Source organism: Chinchilla lanigera, unplaced genomic scaffold, assembly GCF_000276665.1.
Source record: "Chinchilla lanigera isolate Chin_1 unplaced genomic scaffold, ChiLan1.0 scaffold00064, whole genome shotgun sequence".
Classification (NCBI taxonomy): domain Eukaryota; kingdom Metazoa; phylum Chordata; class Mammalia; order Rodentia; family Chinchillidae; genus Chinchilla; species Chinchilla lanigera.
In genome coordinates this window covers 10,318,873-10,331,946 of record NW_004955465.1, presented here as the reverse complement: position 1 = coordinate 10,331,946, position 13,074 = coordinate 10,318,873, and the positions used below count along the sequence as shown (strand labels likewise).

Sequence of the window (13,074 nt, the reverse complement as noted above, 5' to 3'; positions counted from 1 at the left end):
TCATGAAGGACAGTGACTTTAGTTTTCTTTGCTTGTCATCTCTTTGTCTTGTTTGGATAGCATGGTAATGCTGATCTCATAGAACAGGTTCAGAAGTATTTTTAAGAATTTTCATTATTTCATTCCCTAATCTTTTCTAGGATTCACCAGTGAAGTCATTTGAAACTAGAGTGTCTTTGTGAGTATTTGAACTTCAAATCTAGTGTTTTAATAATGTCAGGACTCTTTAACTTATCTATTCTAAATGAGCTTTGGTAGTCTTGGGTTTTTAAATACTTGATTATTTTATCTAATTTGTTACATATGTTGACATAAAAGTGTACATACTATTCCCTTGTCTTTGCTTTAATATCTATAAATTCTGTTATGGCACCATCACTTTCATTCCTTGAACAGGTGATTCCTCCCCCTTGTCACCTCACTAGAGCATTATCAATTTAATTTTTCTCAAGAAAGTGCTTTCAAGTTTTTAGTTGAATCACTTTATTGTTTTCAAGTCATTGATTTCTGTTCTGACCATTATTACTTATTTTCCCCTGACTATTATGGGTGTAATATTTCTAATCCTGGATATCAATTGATTTCATTTTACTGAACCAAGGGCTTCCTTGCTGAAAACTGCATCAGAAGGGCTTTAGTGTCAAAGACTCCAAGCAGAGGTGGGGGAAACAGTTGCTGAATCATTTAAGGAAAGAAGACCTGTCAGTCTCTACTGTCTCATTTGTTAGCAGAACTTAGAATATTCCCAGTGGTAGGTTACATTTTGACCTTCTGAAACTCATGTTGAATTGTAATTACCATGGCAAGATGTTAAGAAAGGAGGCTGGGTGGGGCCTTTCCAAGGTGATTCGTTCACTGCTCTCAGGAACAGATCCACTAAGCACAAGGTAACCCGTGGTTAATGGGTTGTGAGGATGGATCTGGCATCACAGCTGGTTTTGCTGGGTCTCTCTGGAGGTCTCTGTTTCTTGCCATGTGCTGCTTTACCCCACTTCGGGCTCTGTCTGCAAGGAGAATATCTCTAAATGTGGCCCTTCCACTGTCCACAGAAGCGTCAGACCAGGGAACCCTCTTTCTTTCTACTTTACCTGGCTGTGGTCCTGTGTCACTAGCAAGAGAAGAAGGATGGGGCAGGGAACCTGGCTTCGCCGGTGCGGAGGCCTCTGAGTGGTGCCAGCATCAGATATCATGGCGCGAGGAGCCCTGAGGCAACACTTCACAAGAGGAGCCCTGGCCCCAATGGTCCGTCTTCCTTGTGTGAGGAAAGGAGGAGGAAAAGTTGTTTTCCTTGTTGGCTTTGTTCAGGGCTTTCAGTTAATATAAACTGTTACCATTACCTTCCCTCTTCCTGCAGTGACCTAACTGAAATTTTAGGATTCTTCGCTTACCAGTATTATGTTGTGTATGTTCTATTTTAGTGAAGGTTTTTGTTTTGTTTTGTTTTGTTTTTTGTAAGTGAGGCAAAATGTAAGGATCCCTGCCTCTCCGGGATCAGAGTGCTCCCAAGACAGGTGTCCCACCTAAGGAGGTTCCTTTAGAAGACCCCAGCAGGCCTCACCCTAAGTCAGGACTCAAGAGTTTCTCTCAGACATCTGGAGAAACTTCAAGGAGGACAGAGAAGCCTTGGGAAAAGCTCCCTGCTACCCAGGAAACTTCCCTTGCCTTGTGTTCCTCTGGCCATTGTCACGGAGCCTTCCACTGGCCTCCAGCCTGAGACTGCACAGGCGCACTGAGAGTTGGGACCCTGCAGGCCCAGGGTGCCTCCAGGAGCTCCCTGCTGACAAAGGACAAAGTCACTGTTCTGAGCCGGTTCCTCTGCATGTCTGCCCCGGGCTGGAAGAGCAGGACGCACACAGCAGCCCTCAGGCCCAGGCGTGTGTTAGAGGACTCTTATGCTCATAGGACTTGGGACCTGGGCTCTGTGTAGGTGCTTGGCAAGAACCAACCAAAGTGCGTGGGGGCCAAACTGAGCAAACACTTTGACTTCATCTCCAGGGCTCCTTTGTGTAAAAGGGGATCGACCTCCCCAGGCAAGTCTCAGCTTCTCATTCCCCTTTGGCTTAATGGAATGAGGAGAGCTCGGGCTCCTAGTTGTCTTCTCTCCTCTGGTTTTTCTTTGTTGTTTGAATTTTGGTAGGGGCTATAGTGGGGATTGAACCAGGATCGTCCTACATGCTCAGTCCAACACAGTCCCTTTTCTAAAATTCTGGGACTAATTCTTCCTAAATTAATGGGGGTGGGGGCCTCCAAATCACCATCCTCCTGCTTCAGCCTCCCCCAAGGATGCCACACTCTGCTTCTGGTTCTTGAGCTTGTCTCTGATCTGCTTTCACTTTCACAATTTAAATTTTTGCAGGGCAAGATTTTGCATCCTCTGTTGCAACAAGGTCATCAGCACCTCCTGTACCCCACCAGGATCCCTGTGGCCCAGGGGGCCACTGGGCTGTGGAGGAGGCGAGACAGGAAGACAGGACAGAACAGGACTGGACAGCCCCGCCCCTGGAACCAGAAACACCCACATAGCCAGGGACACAAAAGCCTGGGCTTCCTGAGCCGCCCCGCACTGAGGCCGCTGTCCTGCCATTGATCCAGTGGGGCCAGGCTACAGTGGAGCTGCGTGCTCTGTGAAGGTGAGGTCAGCTGTGGCAGGCTGGGTGGGAACTGACCAGGTTTCTGCCCTGGGGCAGATGGGGTTGCAGAGAGACCTGGGCAAGGCCAGGTGGCACCTGCAGCTGCAGCTCTGGAGCTGAGGGGGCACAGATGGCCTCACTCCCTAGGGCCGTCCTGGTCACCTCTCAGCCTGTCTTCCCTGCAGCAGCCCCGCCCTGGTTCCTCTGTCTGTCCTGGTCCTGGTGCTGATCCAATCCCGCTCTCCTTCAGACCCAGCTTCCCTACCCTTCCTGTCTTTCCTGTCACTTGCCTCCCCAAAAACAGAAACCTTCTTTCTCTGAAACCTGCTTCCCCTCTGGGTCTGGGTCCCTGTCCCCACTGCCTGCAGCAGGGACCCAAGTCCCACAGAGAGGCTGCAGCACAGCAGGGAGGGTGGCTTTGGCCAGGAAGTGGGGAGGGAGGCCGCCTGGGCAGCCCTGAGATGAAGCAGATACAGGGTTATGTGGGAGCGCCCAGGCCAGGGCTCAGGGGCCTTCAGAGTAGAAAGCATATCTGCAGGCTCAGAGGCCGCTGTGAAGGGACCAGGATGGGTGGAGGGGTCACGGGAGCAGAGAAGAGGGCAGAAGTCAGCAGTGAAGAAGAGCAGCGGTGTGTAGGGAGCTGCGTTGATTTGCATGGTGGTGAGGACAGGCAGGGGACACACGGACCAGAGCGGCAGGAGCAGCAGGGTCTGGGGAGGGCCCAGGGCTGTGGACAGGAACCTGCCTCTCTCGTGGGAGGTGGAGATTGGGGCAGGGGTTGAAGGGGGCCTTCGGAGCCCGTAGGGGAAGATGCTCAAGGGAAGACCCAGGGAGATCCTCCAGGTGCCTGGGACCAGGGAGGGAAGCGCCCCCAGTTTCTGAGGGAAACCTCAGTTCCTTAGGGAAAGTGAAAGAAAACAGGAAAAACAACAGTGTTCCCTCCCTGAGTCCAGGGTTTCGGTCACATGATTTCCGCAGCAGGGCAGGTTGGGGAGGAACTCTGAGCTGGATGCAGGCAGCCCACCCTCAGGGACACAGGCTGCAGGGCGGGAGAGACAGCAGCCTGGCGCCCTCAGCTAGCCGGGCCCTGAGCTGTCCCTGCAGCAGAAGGCTCTGTCCTCACAGCAGGTTTGACCTCAGCCTGCCTCAGGCAACAGCTCCTATCTTTGTGCATTCAGGGCCTGGCGCACAGCTGAAAATCGCACAGGGATTCTCCATACACAGAGGCGAGAATAAGCACAGGAGGGATGCTGAGGCCTGGCTAGAGGTCCTCCCTGCTCCTCACTCTGGGTCTCCTCCTCTCTGTCCCTCCTCCTCCCCCACCCCTTCCTCCTCCTCCTCTTCATCCCTGACTCAGTGCTGCTCCTGGAAGGGAGGAGGTGGTGCTTGTGGGGAAGGAGCAGAGTTCACCTGGCCCAGCCGTGTCCTGTGTGTGTGAGTTCCCGCCCTCGCATCTGTCTGTGTGCTTGTGCAGATGAGAGTGTCTGTGGTTTCCCTGAGGCCTGCAGGCTGCTCTGGGTGCTGCCCCATCACCTTAGCTAATTCCCCTACAATCTGGGCATAGTTTTGGAAAGAGAGTGGCAGTGAAGTGGAACTTTTTTGGTCTAGCTTAAAATATTTGGAAGCTCTGCGATGAAAATCAAAAGGACTGTTTCCATGTAGCCAGGATACAGGGCCGTGAACCCTCAGGTGAGTGGCATGACATGGCCCTTTGGTCTTTGCCTCTAGACTGCATCATGAACACGCTGTCGGAAACCAATGGCTCCTTTGCCATCCGCCTTTTAAAGCTTCTTGGTCAGGAGGACCCTGCACGCAATGTCTTCTACTCTCCCTTGAGCGTCTCCTCAGCCTTGGCCATGCTCCTGCTGGGGGCCAAGGGCAGCACGGCGGCCCAGATCATCCAGGTAGGCTGGGCTCTGTCCTGTCTCCTTCCTGCCGGGACTCCATGAGATGATTCATATAAACACGTGCTCAGTGGGAGTGAGCTACCAGCGATCACAGTGATGCCTCAGTCTTAAGTGAAACTGGTTTAACTTTCAATTTGCTTTCTTATATATTTCCTGTGGTAAACTACATACAACATTTTCCATCTGGACCCTCATTTAAGCTTGCAATTCAGGGGCATTGGTTCAATTATTGGCATTTTCTTTTCAGTAATCTTTAAGCTTTATCAGAGGACTTTGCAGCTCTTCCAATTTTCCTATGATGAAGCAGTATCATTAGGATTAAACTTGTTGGGTATTAGAAAAAAAGCTTTTTAAAGACCATCTAACTCTTTTAAGAAGTAGCTTTCAGTTATTTTTCTTGTTTCTCTGTTGTCATGGGTAGGGTCATATCCTCTTTTTTCTAAGTTTTAAACAAATTTAAATGCATCAAAGCCTAAGAACTGTATGCATTTGTGAAATAAGTGGGGTTTTGATGACTGCAGCATTAACTGTATAATGACTGAATCTGGGTAAGTACCCAGGTCTGCCTGGAACTATTATTTACTTAGAATAGAATAGCACTGTGATTGCTGGGGACATTGGTTATTTACTTGGGAGAGAGGTTTTTTTCTTCTAACTACTCAAAGATGAACAGAAACCCTTCACACTGAGCCTGCCCCGTTAAAAATTCTTTATTGTGCTCGCTTCGGCAGCACATATACTAAAAATTCTTTATTCCCAACCTTTGAAAAAGTGCTTGAAAGTCTTCCTCAATTACGTGATTGGCCAGGCTGGGCTTCAACTTATTTATTTGTTGATCTATTTTTTGAAATTTTGAATTTTTGATCCTCCTGCCTCACGCTTTCAGAGTGCTGAGATGAGAGCTGTCTGCCACCATTCCAGGCACAAAAAAGTATTTTAGTAATTACGCAGATGGGCCATTTTCTTGTTATTGGTATTTTATTAGTGATTTTAATTTCTACATGAATGCATTAATATCAGATCCTAAAACCTGTACACTTTCTTTTTTCTGTACTATGACATAGAGCCCAAATCTTCACATTGAGAACCACTCTCAGCCCTTTGTTATTTTGAGACAATCTTGCTTACTCCCTGGCCAGCCTGATCTTAAACTTGCAGTCCTCCTGCCTCAGCTTCCTCCTGCTGGGATTCCAGACCTGCACAACCATGCTGAACTGTAATCTTAACATGTTTGTATTTCAGAATCAATTGAGACTTTTCTTATAGCTTAATATATATTTTATCAAATTTGAAAGTAACACTTAAAATATATGTAATAAATAATCTCTCTAGGATACAACTTTAAGAACTCTGTTTCATTTCTCTTAATCCTGTTGTTTCTTTTATACCCTTAACTCCTTTTAATATTCCCATGTGCTTCTATTCCTGCACATTTTCTTTGCAGTTTTAGTGCTTTGAACCATGTATTTCTTTTTGAAATAAATTTTACATACAGTTTTTCTCCTGTGTCTGGTGGATTCCTCCCCAGCAGGGGATGCAGGCTTTATAACAGTTCCATTTTGGACCTCTCTGGCCATTTTCCTTTTCCCTCACTGGCCTTGAGTCTCCAGAGGGGGAGGAGCCACAGCTGTGAGCACATTTCCTACCCTCGCCAATCTCTCCATCACCCCACCAGCGGCTCCTCAGTAGGATGCACTGCTCAGGTAAAGTAAAACAGCCTTGCTGGGTGGTGTGTTGCACACCAGAAATTGTAGCACTCAGGAGGCTGAGGCAGGAGCATCCCCATGAGTTTGAGTCCAGCTTGGATTACTTAGTTAGACCCTCACTCAGAAAAATAACAACCCAAACCAAAACAACAATAAATTTCTGGCAAAGGATTATTTTATGGAGTGTTTGAGAACAAACTTTCACTTTGGTAAGCTCTCTGTGAGACCAGAGGACAACACTGACGATGTGTTTTGGCATTTTCACAGGCGCTGGCATTAAACACCGAGGACGACATTCACCGGGGCTTCCAGTCGCTTCTTACCCAGGTGCACAGGCCTGGGGCTCCGTTCTCCCTCAGCATAGCCAACGGGCTCTTTGGAGAAGAGAGCTGCCAGTTCCTCTCAGTAAGTTCAGGAAAGTTGATTTAAAATACCTGGTGCCCAGAGCTCAGGAGGAGGACCCCTCAGAACTTGATGAACTGAGGGGAAAGCTTGTCTTTCCAAATGATGACTGTGCTCTAAGGACGCCTGGCATGATTTCCCATGTGAGGGTCTTGGAGTTCTTTCATTCATGTCCAGTTAGTCCAGACTCAGCACATCCCCACTTAGAGTCTGGTATTTGACAACTTGAAAGCTCAGTATGACCTCTTCTAAGAACCACATGTGTCATGTATAAGTTGTCAAAGGACCAGGTAGTACTCAGAATGTTCAGCAGCGTGCTGATCTTTTGTGCAGCTCCCTGGCCTCACCCTTTGTGTCTCTGTCCACAGTCATTTCAGGAGTCCTGTCTGCAGTTCTACCAGGCAGAGCTGGAGCAGCTGTCCTTTACCAAAGATGCAGAGAGGTCCAGGGAACACATCAATGCTTGGGTGTCCAGAAAGACTGAAGGTCAGCATTAGCGCTTCCTTCTGCTCATTTCTCTCCCCGCCTCTCCTCAGCCCTGCTCTATGTTTGAGCCTGATCCTCATTCACTCCCAGTTCACACAATGACATATTCCCTCCATGGCCCCGAGATCAATGATGGTTGGACGTGTGACCCATTCACACTCCCGAACACCAGTACGAGCATTTTTATTTGTGCTAACACATGAGACAGGAGTAAATGGAGGGTAGTTTTCCCTGAAAACTAAACAGTTATTCCCCTCATTTCTTTTGGAATCTTTACCACTTATGCCTTCTTGAAGCAGCAATTGGGAAGGGTGCATTAGGTCATGAGAAGGCAACTCTAGATATCCAGGGGAAGAGGAGCAAATCCAGCTCGCCCAGTTTATCTTCCCCAGGGCTGCCTGGAGCTCTGTCTGGGGATCAACAGTGATCTCTCTTCCCTGGGCTCCCAGAAGCCCCTAATGTGCCCGTCAGCCACTTCCTCCCTTTGGCCCTGTTCTGGCCGCCCCTCACACTGACTCCTCCCTGCCCAGTGTTAGCTCTGGGTGTGAGCAGGGAGCCTTAGACCTCACACTGCATTTAACCCCTGAGGGACCGCAGTCAGTGGGACAGCGCATCTCTCCTGTCCTGCTTGCTGGACCTCCAAGCTGCCCTTTCTTTCTCATTGGCTGCTCTCCTTGAGTGACTCAGAAGCCTGTCACCTCCCCCATTTGGTGGATGCTCCCCAAGTGTCCATGTGCACGAACACTGCTCCTCGGAGTTGTTTCCCCATGTTTAATGCATAACATCCTAACTCAGCTAGTTTGAAATCATCATGCTTAAATCTACCAGGATGTGGTCCTAGAGTTTGTCCACCGTGTGTGTATAAGGAGCCACTGAATGTAGTCTCTGCTTTCCCCAAAAGGCAAAATTGAGGAGTTGTTGGCAAAGGATTCAATTGGAGAGGACTGCAGGCTGGTTCTCATTAATGCTGTCTACTTCAAAGGAAGCTGGGAGGAACCGTTTGAAGAGTGGAGCACAAGGACAGTGCCTTTCAAAATAAACCAGGTAGGGAGAAGCTCTCAACAAAATCATTTCCTAAAGAAGTGGAATAAAAAAATTTAACTTTCAAGGGCATAAGTGGTTAGAAATTCTTGGTAACAATATATATCTGAATTGACTTTTGAACTCAGGAAAACAGAATGTGAGGACTTCAGAATATTTGGTACATATAATTTTTGCATTAAATGACTATTCTCCCTGTCTGATCATTTCTCCTGAGTTTACGCCTGCAGCCTGAGTCCGAACACTGAAGATTTTCTTTATGTCCCATTGTCAGGTAGAAGCAATAAAAAAAAAAGTGATACAATATTGTGTCATGTGTACAGGGCACTGGGCAGTATCAAAAAAAAAAATGCAAAGACGCATATCCCTAATCAAATAATTTTTAAATTAATAGAAGTGTTCATTTGAACTGCTGTTTAGTACAGATTTATTAATTCAATATTTGTAAACATCTAACCTTCTAAACAAGTGGCAAAATGTTACTCCTGATATTTTCAACTTCAATCAAAGCAGAGTAAAATAATTTGCCAAGTCATATAAACTTTTAAAAACAGATGATTATCAAGAAAACATTTGGGATGTTTATCCATGTTCCACTACACCTCCACTTTAAAATAAGATGCACTTCCCGTAATGATTCATTCAGTGTTCCTTATGGGACTGGTGGGGGGGTTGTTGCTTTCAAAGCCAAGCAATACCACTTTGCAAATTCGGAGCTTCTCATTTTATTCTGCTAACTTGGACATCTCCCAGGCTGCTCCTGCCTCTGCCCACACTCCTTGACTTTTCACACTTGTGGGAAGTGCTGGGTGGGGTTTCCACAAGGGTTACATGGAAAGCAAATACCGTTTCCCTGGTGGCAGTGGTATCACTCAGGAAAATCCTTGGCAGTTTTCTTGCTCCTTGGAGAATCTGTGTGACATGCGTGCCCCTCTGCTCACCCCGTCAGAAGGAGCAGAAGCCGGTGCAGATGATGGTCCAGTCAGGCACGTTTCCTTTGGCCCACGTGAGCGAGGTGCAGGCCCAGGTGCTGGAGCTGCCCTATGCGGGCCAGGAGCTGAGCATGGTCGTGGTGCTCCCGGACGAAGGAATGGACCTCAGCACGGTGAGACAGGGGTCTGTGTGTGTGTGTTTCCGTCCTTCCCGGAGCATCTGGTGACATCTCTGTGTCCTTTCCCACCGGAACCGCCCTGGCACACACTCCTGCCCTGGGCCATCCCTCTGTCCCCCTCTCTACTGAAAGCCACTCACAGTCCCACCTTGTTGTGTCCAGCAATGAGCTCCCCTGGGATGAGCAGCTACTGGGGTGCTAAACTCAGCAGCAGAAATGAACTAGAGGGACAGAGCTGAAGAGAGGATGACCTTGCATTTGTTAGGAGGAAAAAGCAGAAGATAGGCAGCTGCCCCAGACAGGACAAGGGCCTGGAAAGATTGAAGCCCATGGGCCTTTGTCCCTGGTTTCTTTGATGATGTTTTGGGGGACCCTCACTCCTCTGACACTGGTCACAATTAGATTGGCTCCCAATGTGTCCTTGGATTAAATGAGGCATTGAAGGCTATGTGAACATCTCTATAGTTGTCTTGGTCTGACTTCTCTGTGTCCCTTTGTCCTTCCAGGTCTTTATCTCAGGGAAGAGCAGGTGATTGGTTGGGAGGGGCTTTCCAGAAAGTCAGCTTCGAGTTAGTGGGCCATATGTGTATCTGTTGTAGTAACACAGCGACCCTACAGTGGAAAAAATACCTGTGCAATTGCATAGGTGAGGAGACATACTGTACCCTCTGAGCAGAAGTTCTCCTAAAGTGGCTCTTTTCTCTCCTCCTGTGTCTTGTGTTGGGCCTGGAGGACACTCCTGGCTCTGTATTCTTGGCTTCTCTGTGCTCGGCCCATCTGCTTTCCCTCTGGTGTCAGTCTGGATGCCATTTATTCTAGCTGTATCTTTTATATCTGCTTTTTCTTTTTTATACTTTCTTGTCCTTTCTTTTGTGTCCAAGGGACTTCCTCTATGAAATTTTCACTCTTTCTAGTCAGGATTAGCTAGAAAGCCCAATGAGGCCTTCATGCTGTTCTTTCCCTGAAGACAGACCCATCTCCCTACAGCCTCAGGCCCCTGCCCTGGTGACTCACAGCCACAGCCCTTTGTTCCTTGTTCACCAGCAATGGTTTGTCTGCTCCAAAACTAAGTCTCCTTCAGTAAACCAAAAATCTCAGAAAGCCCAAATCCCCACAAAGGGCAGCCACCTGGCAGAGACACTAGTCAGCACTGGAGGAGAGAGGCACAGCCCCAACTCCTACCCCAGGAGGGACACCTGAGATGGCTTTGCAGCAACTTCTACAGGACAATCCAGGACCTGACAAGGTCCCAGGCAGCTGCAGGGACAGTATGTGATAGTGGGCAACATTTGCGGGCCAGAGGAGCAAAGGCTGCCCCTGGGAGGGACCGCTGTGGATGGGCACTGAGGTCCGAATGGTAAATGCTATTGCCGCTCTTTCAGGTGGAAAAATCCCTCACTTTTGAGAAATTTCAAAGCTGGACCCGTCCAGAGCACATGAGGAGGACTGAAGTGGAAGTTTTCCTCCCGAGATTTAAACTGCAAGAGGATTACGACATGGGCTCTGTGCTGCAGGGTCTGGGCGTGGTGGACGCCTTTCATCCTGGCAAGGCCGACCTGTCCGGGATGTTGGCCGACAGCGACCTGTGTGTGTCCAAGTTCGTGCACAAGAGTGTGGTGGAGGTCAACGAGGAAGGCACAGAGGCTGCCGCAGCATCAGAGGGGCAGATTTCATTCGATTGTGACGAGGAATTGCCGGTGTTCCGTGCTGACCACCCCTTCCTGTTCTTCATCAGGCACAACAGCACCAACTGCCTGCTGTTCTGTGGCAGGTTCTCGTCTCCATGAGGGGTGCTCTCCCTGTGCATGCAAGCTGTGCCCTCTGTGTCCCCAAACTCCATCCAAACTCCATGAAGTTCATCATTAAAAAAACCAAGTGCAGCCTGCGGGCAGATTGGCATTCACCTGACCATCAGCATAGCGCACCATGTACGAGCTCCTCTCACACCACACTGCCACTCACTTGTGCCACTCAACAAAGATCTCAGGACGGCAGACTGCCATGTTGAATGCAGGGTGCAGAACAGATCCTGGAGCGGAGCCCACACTTTTCCTGAATGGTCACAAACACCTCTGGCACTCACCATGCGAGCTTCTTATTGTACTCACAGTGCGCCTCCTAATGCCTCCAACCCTGTCACACACGTGCCTCAACCACACCTTCTAAATCCTAATCCATGCCACTTGGTGCTATTACTCCTGTGACAGTGTTCCTCCTTCTTGGACTTTTTAAAGAAGTGCACATTTGAATTGTATTTTATTGCACATTTGCTGTTCACCAGGTCTGTACAGAACACTGCATTCGGCTGGGGACAGAGTCGGGCTTCTTCAGCAGCTGTTCTTTATTGTCTGTGCCCAGCTCACACAGCTGTTGTGGCAGCAGGTTACACTATTTAATCTTTCAGCCTTGTAGGGATGACAGGTTTATTCACGTGATTTGATTTCTCAATCTCCAACCCTAGCAGTTAAATTCATTCAACACTTAAAATTCATTTCAGACATCATCTTCCTCATGAAACTTTCCTTTTCTCCAGAACCTGATGTGCACTTTAAACTCAAAATGCAGCCATTCGTGGTGGTTGCTTTATTAATCTTCTGTCCTCTAAGGAAGTTCTCCACCTAGACCTTAGGGTCCCAGGGATTAGGCTTCCATCTCATCTGTCTGTCTGTCACTTATACTGCAATAATAAGTTACTCATTCTGTACAAGCTCTAATTACTTTCCATGTGAGATGTCACCAACTTTATTGTGCTCCTTTAGAACTTCATTGTTGAGGACATTCACATAACAAAGTTCACCATCTTAAACAGTGCATTAAGTGTATCATGTAACCACCACCTTTACCAACTTCCAAGAAGTGTTCATTGTCCCAAAAGCAAGGTCTGCCCACTAAGCAGAGAAACCAAATTTGTTGCTCCCTGCATCCCTGGATGTCACCATTCTGCTTTTTCTCTCTGTCCATTTACCTACTCTGAACATTTCATATAAACTGAAGCATATGTATGACTATTTGTGTCTGGCTTTTTTTCCTTAGTGTAGTATTTTCTAGGTGCGTTCATCACTGTAGCCTGTATCCATTTGTTCCCTTTATGGCTGTATAACATTCTTTTGCAGAAATTACCATAATTTATTTACTCATTCATCCATCTGTTTTTTTTTTTACTCATTGGGGTATATGTAAATACTTCTGCTGGTCACCTGCATGCACGTGTATTGGTTCCGATACCTGGTCTCCCTTCTTTTGCACATGTACTCAAGTGTAAAGGAAAGGAATTACTGGGTTGTAGAGTAACTCTATTTAACCTTGCAGGGAACTGTCAAACTGGTTTGCACAGCGGATGAGCCATGTTACATTCCCACCAGGAACCTATGAGATTCCAACTTCTCTGCACATTTCTTTTCTTTTCTAAGCTATGACTGTCCTGATGAGAGGAGCAGAAACATGAGGTGGTTTGGATCTGCAGATGTGCAATGACTGCTGACATGGAGGATCTTTTCAGGAGTTCATTGGGCTTTGCATTCTTTGTTTGGAAAATGTCTATGCCAGCCCTTTGCCCATTTTTAATTGGATTGATTTTTTTGTTCTTGCTGTTAAAACAGTCCTTTCCATGTTGTGGTATTAGACGCTCAACAGATACATGAGTTACAAATATTTTCTCTCATCATTAACCTGCCTTTTCACTTTAATAATACTCTTTGAGGCAGAAAGCTTTTAATTTGAAAATGTCCAGCATATCTAATTATGCTGTTGTTGCTCATGAGATTGAAGTCACATTTTAATAATCCCCTGGC

The 13,074-nt window shown here is 47.5% G+C and overlaps 1 protein-coding gene across 1 annotated transcript; it reads left to right on the top strand.

Annotated features, from left to right (window-relative positions):
- Window positions 1–2,367: 2,367 nt before the first annotated feature.
- LOC102020781 (serpin B9-like) lies at window positions 2,368–12,291 on the top strand. Its single transcript, XM_005398912.2, has 7 exons — window positions 2,368–2,630; window positions 4,359–4,534; window positions 6,511–6,648; window positions 7,014–7,131; window positions 8,033–8,175; window positions 9,122–9,277; window positions 10,666–12,291. The coding sequence occupies exons 2-7, from the start codon at window positions 4,367–4,369 to the stop codon at window positions 11,068–11,070; spliced, it is 1,128 nt and encodes a 375-aa protein (XP_005398969.1). The 5' UTR covers window positions 2,368–2,630; window positions 4,359–4,366; the 3' UTR covers window positions 11,071–12,291.
- The last annotated feature ends 783 nt before the right edge of the window (window positions 12,292–13,074 follow it).